The following is a 5,243-nucleotide window of genomic DNA, read 5'->3' as shown; positions in this document are numbered from 1 at the left end:
GTTTACATACAAAACATCCACTTTTGTGACTTTATAAAAACAGGATGGGAGGTGAGGACAAAGCCCCCATCGAGAACGGGCAACAAATGAGGAAACAGATTATTCATGTGTACATGACTGGTTTGTTTTTAATGTTTAAGTGTTTCTTTAAAGGTACTGTAGTTGTTAAGCTCCTTAATGTGAGCTGGTAGTTTGTATTAAACATGCAACTCTATCCAAGTGAAACAAGACGTGGCAACAACTTGTCCTGTCAGTCTTCTGTCAACAGTAAGGTGTCGAGTTGAATCCTGTGTCCAAAGCCGGTTAATTATTTACTCGGTGAAAAGTGAGGGCACTTTAATCAAGCTCTTGAAGTAGTCATGTTGTGTTTTGATGTTTTTATAGACTGAAATATTGCACAAAGGGATAATGATTAACTGTTTGTTGACTCTCATGGACTTTGAGGCTGCCAGGGTTGATACTCAAACATTGATAGCGATGAAGATTCTTCCTTGAACTGACAAGTTTTACAGTTTGCCCCTCATCAACCTCGATTAATGAAGCCCAAAGAAAAGAAACTCAAGGAGGAAAACAACTCCAGTTTGTTCTTGAAAGATTCACAAATATGTCTGAATTTCAAAAACAACATGATGACAGGAGTCTCAGAAAGTAAAGGTGAAGAGTGATTCAGAATGAGAGCATTTAATCCCTCTCACAAAAACAACTGGAAACTTCACTCCCCACCCAAAGCTCTTGCAGTGAGTAGGTCACATCCACGGCTTGTGTCCAGTTACTTAAGTTAATGATTACCTCGCTCCAGCAGGAAAGTGCATCATTCATCGAGTGATAAAATAATACCATGAGCAAGGGGAGGAGCAGAAGTCCTTCATACTGGATTTGGACCTCCACATGAAATCACTCTGTGGCTGCAGGAGGAATCAGTCATGCCTCTGCTGCTCCCTCTTCTTCTAAGTCTTCTTGCCGTTCTGATTGGAGGTCTGTACCTCCTCGGGGTGTTCAGACGGCGGCGTCCAGGAGAACCCCCTTTGGATAGAGGACCCATCCCCTGGCTGGGTCATGCCTTCGAGTTTCGCAGGCACCCGGTGAAGTTCCTCGAAAGGATGAAGCGGAAGCATGGCGAGGTTTTCACGGTACAAGTGGCGGGCATGTACATCACGTTCCTCCTGGATTCTCTGTCATTCGGGGCGTTTATTAAGGAGAGTCCGGAAAAACTGAACTTAAGCAAGTTTTCGGTGAAGGTGGCAAAGTGGATCTTCGGTATTGAAGCCTTGGGGGATGAGAATCAGTCGAGAGAGGTCCACAAACACCTGAGGGGGGCTGGGTTGGAGGCGTTGACTCACAACATGATGTCAAACTGGCAAAATGTGATATTGCAGAACATCCGTTCCTCTTCAGGCAAAAAGACGTGGACAGAAGACGACCTGTGTTTATTCAGCTACAAGATGATTTTCCAGACTGGCTACTTGTCTCTTTTTGGCAACGTGGCACAGAAGTCTCAGGGAAGTCTTGAGAAAGCCAAACAGAGAGACTTAGCTGAATCAGAAGCTTTATTTACAGAATTCCAAAAATTCAACCAAATCTTTCCCAAACTGATCTTGGGACTCATGAACCCAAGAATCAATAAAGAGGCCAAGAGGCTGAAAGAGTTCTTCTGGGACACTCTGTCAATTCAGAAGACTAAGACCAGGGAAAATATGAGCCGCTGGGTGTTGGACATTCAGCAGCACAACCAGGAAATGGGTATGAAGGAGTCCATGATTAACCGGCATATGCTCATCCTTCTCTTTGCCTCCCAAGCAAACACAGGACTTGCAGCGTTCTGGCTTCTCTTCTTCCTCATGAAGCACCCTGAAGCGATGGACGCCGTGAAGGAGGAGGTGAATAATGTTCTGAAGGAATCCGGACAGGAAGTGGTACACGATGGCCCCTTGATCAATGTCACTTATGACATGCTGATGAAAACGCCGGTCCTTGATAGTGCCCTGGAAGAGACCCTTCGACTCATCGTAGTCTTGTTCCTCTTCAGGTCAGTGCTCCAGGAAATGACTCTCAAAACGGCCGACGGTTGTGAGTACAATATCCGCAAGGGCGACAGCATGGCGGCCTTTCCTTACCTCGCCATCCACACCAACCCAGAGATTCACCCCGACCCGCAATCATTCAAATACGACCGCTTTCTGAATCCAGACGGGAGCAAGAAAACTAATTTCTTCAAATCAGGGAAGAAGGTGAAGTACTTCAGCATGCCCTGGGGTGCCGGGGTCAGCAAGTGTCCAGGGAGGTTCTTTGCAGTCAATGAACTGAAACAGTTTCTTTTCCTCATGTTGTCCTACTTTGATTTGGAGCTGATGAATCCAAAAGAGGAGACGCCGGATGCTGACGCCAAGCGGTTGGGCTTTGGAGTGATTCATCCCACAAGAGAGGTTCAGTTTAGGTACAGACTCAAAGTCTGAGTCCATGTGAGAAATGTTTCTATGTGCTTGTAAAGTTAATTTATCCAACAATGTCATTAATGTGAAGATTCATGAACAAAACAACTTCCTCTTGTAAGAAAATGTTGTTCAAAGTTAAATTGTTTCTTAATGCGTCTGAAAAATAACGATCCATGGTTACCATTCATGAACCTAATCACTGTCGTATGAATGGCTACGTTTACATGAGACTTTTAATTCCTCTTTAATTCCGAATTAAGATTAAATCCTCTTTAAAAAGATTTAAAATGACCATGTAAACACCTAATTCCGAATGAAAATGATAGTTCCGAATTAAACTTAAATCCGATGTAAGTGTCTGGTTTATTCTGATTTTAAATTTGAGTTGAATAATTCCTCGATCATGTATACGTTCATTCCGCTTTAAATTAATTCCGGTCGTTCTGCTCATGCTCGTTCCCTTGTCCTGTCGCGATGACGCACATACTCCGCGCTGGCGGGCTCATATTTCAGGATGAGGTAGGGCAGCCGTTGCACTAACCGGCTTTGAATCGCCACAGTCCGGTCTTCCGCCTCCCTTCTCTGGTCGTCTATCTCTCTTCTCCTCCTCAGCTGACGAAAGTGAAGCAGTACGTTTGTGTCGAGCTACTTTTTAACAACTATAGTGAGCTCCATTGTCTCGTAGATTCCTCTGAGCTGCCGTAGACGTCCTCCAGCTGTGGACGATCTGGACTCCAGCTGATACGGACGTGCTGGACTCCAGCGGCAACAGCTTCTACGACTTGTCTCATCACTATCACCTCTCTCTCTTCCTCCCCTCTATCTGTCTTTCCAGACCCAACTCAGTCGAGGCATGATGGCTGTCTAACATGAGTCTGGTCCTGCTGGAGGTTTCTGCCTGTTAAAAGGAAGTTTTTCCTCACCACTGTAACTAGCTAAATACTGCGATGTGCAATGCTCATGATGGATTAAGGTGGGGTCAGACTGAGTCTTACCCTGTCTTGAAGTTGGGTCTCTGTTCATAATTTGACATAGTGTGGTCTAGACCTCCTATGTTTGTAAAAGCGTCTTGAGATAACGTTTGTTGTGATTTGGCGCGATACAAATAAAGATTGATTGATTGATTGATTGATAGTCAAAATCAAAGCGACATTTGAACTTATTGTGTGGTCTTCCATGTTGTAACCGACAATGAAAGAAGCAGGAACTGGAGTCTGTTTTCTTCCGGTAAATGTAAATACGTCACGCCCGCCCCTGTCCAATCAGAACCCTTACCAACCCCCAGACGTTAAGAGGAATTGAATAAAAACAATTAAACGTGTTTTCCATGTAAACCTCAATTCGGAATTACTATTTCCATGTAAACACGAAGAAGAAAACTTTAATTCGGAATTATTAATTCAGAATTAAAAAACATCATGTAACCGTGGCCATTGTATCTGAATAACTCTCACATTTTGCACTGTTATTTTTTGATTGGTAGTAGAAGTCTGGATCTTATTGTAATCACAGAATCCCAGCAAACTGAACAATAACACAATAATGAACCAGATGATCGTTTCATAGACATTGTACTGTGCCAAATCATAACAAAATTAATCTCATGATACTAAAAAGAAGACTGTCGGTCACAGTTAATTTGGGCAGGTTATTTTTCTCCAGAAATATCAAGTCTGGAATTATTTCTCAAAATAAATTGGTTTTAATCAGGTTCTACTGTGTTTTTTTACAGCCATTGGTTTCCACCATTGATCGTGTCTCCATCTCCTCCTAGAAGGTCAAAATGATGTGAATGTGTTCTCAACTCAACTTTATTTATATACAGCAGGCATGTCCAAAGTACGGCCCGGGGGCCAATTGCGGCCCAAGGTCCATTTATTTATGGCCCCAAGCTTCCATCTTAAATTGTGTTATTTATAGCAAAGAAATTAATCACAGTTTCTTTCTACAAACAAAACTAAAGTCAATCCAGAAACGTCTCAAACAGCATCATATGGACTACCTGTCTAAAGCCAAAACTCTGGGAATTCTGCAAGACGGCAATAAAGAAGAAACAAATAATAATGCAGTCCAGGGCTAGAAAATAAACTGTTGTGTTGATACTGTTGTCCTGTAATGCATTCAGGAGTAAGTTATTGATATCTGTTGAGCTGTGGGACGAGGCTACACTACTTTTTCCTCAAACTGCAGCTAATCACACTGAAGCTGATAACCAGGCTGTAAAGCTGATTATACTGAACATTTACAACAAGCAGATTGAGGGCATGTTGGGCTGGAGTGCAAATCACCTGTAAAAGACATGTAGCTTATGGATTTAAGGTGGCAAACACACAACCCATTCACAGATTAAGACCAAGCCCTCTGGAATAATGCACTTTGCCTTTGCTCCTCTCTGGTGTCTGTTTGGGAAGCTCAGGTTCCTTGTGCCTGGAGGAGCTAGAGAAGCTGGTTGGGACGCCTCAAACTGGATAAGCTCCCTCACTTTTCTTGATTTGAAGCAGACACTCATGGTTAGGGTTACAAAGGGGTGGAAAATGTCCTTGCTTCTGTGCATGTGATGGAGGAATGCACAGTGCATGTAGGGGGCGTGGTCTCAGTAGCCCTGCAGTAAGCAGTGTGCTATGTGCATGTGATTGAGGAATAGCAGAGATATTCAACTGTACTTGCATGAAATCTGGTTGCTTTAGTCAGGGTTATGCTAAAATATATTTTCCCCAACTATATTTAAGTTCAGCAAACCTTCAATTTAGTAAATTCCTGGTTAATTCCTGTTAATTCCCATGCAATTTTGCAACCCTACTCATATTTATG

The 5,243-nt window shown here is 43.0% G+C and overlaps 1 protein-coding gene across 1 annotated transcript; it reads left to right on the top strand.

Annotated features, from left to right (window-relative positions):
- Window positions 1–923: 923 nt before the first annotated feature.
- Window positions 924–2,542, top strand: LOC117813349 (5-beta-cholestane-3-alpha,7-alpha-diol 12-alpha-hydroxylase-like). The gene has a single exon (XM_034684514.1). The coding sequence runs from the start codon at window positions 924–926 to the stop codon at window positions 2,451–2,453; it is 1,530 nt and encodes a 509-aa protein (XP_034540405.1). The 3' UTR covers window positions 2,454–2,542.
- The last annotated feature ends 2,701 nt before the right edge of the window (window positions 2,543–5,243 follow it).

Source organism: Notolabrus celidotus, chromosome 5 (assembly GCF_009762535.1).
Source record: "Notolabrus celidotus isolate fNotCel1 chromosome 5, fNotCel1.pri, whole genome shotgun sequence".
Classification (NCBI taxonomy): domain Eukaryota; kingdom Metazoa; phylum Chordata; class Actinopteri; order Labriformes; family Labridae; genus Notolabrus; species Notolabrus celidotus.
This window is presented reverse-complemented; position numbering and strand designations above follow the sequence as displayed.

Coding starts and splice junctions, on each gene's coding strand:
- LOC117813349 (XM_034684514.1), top strand. CDS start 924: ATGCCTCTGCTGCTCCCTCTTCTTCTAAGTCTTCTTGCCGTTCTGATT.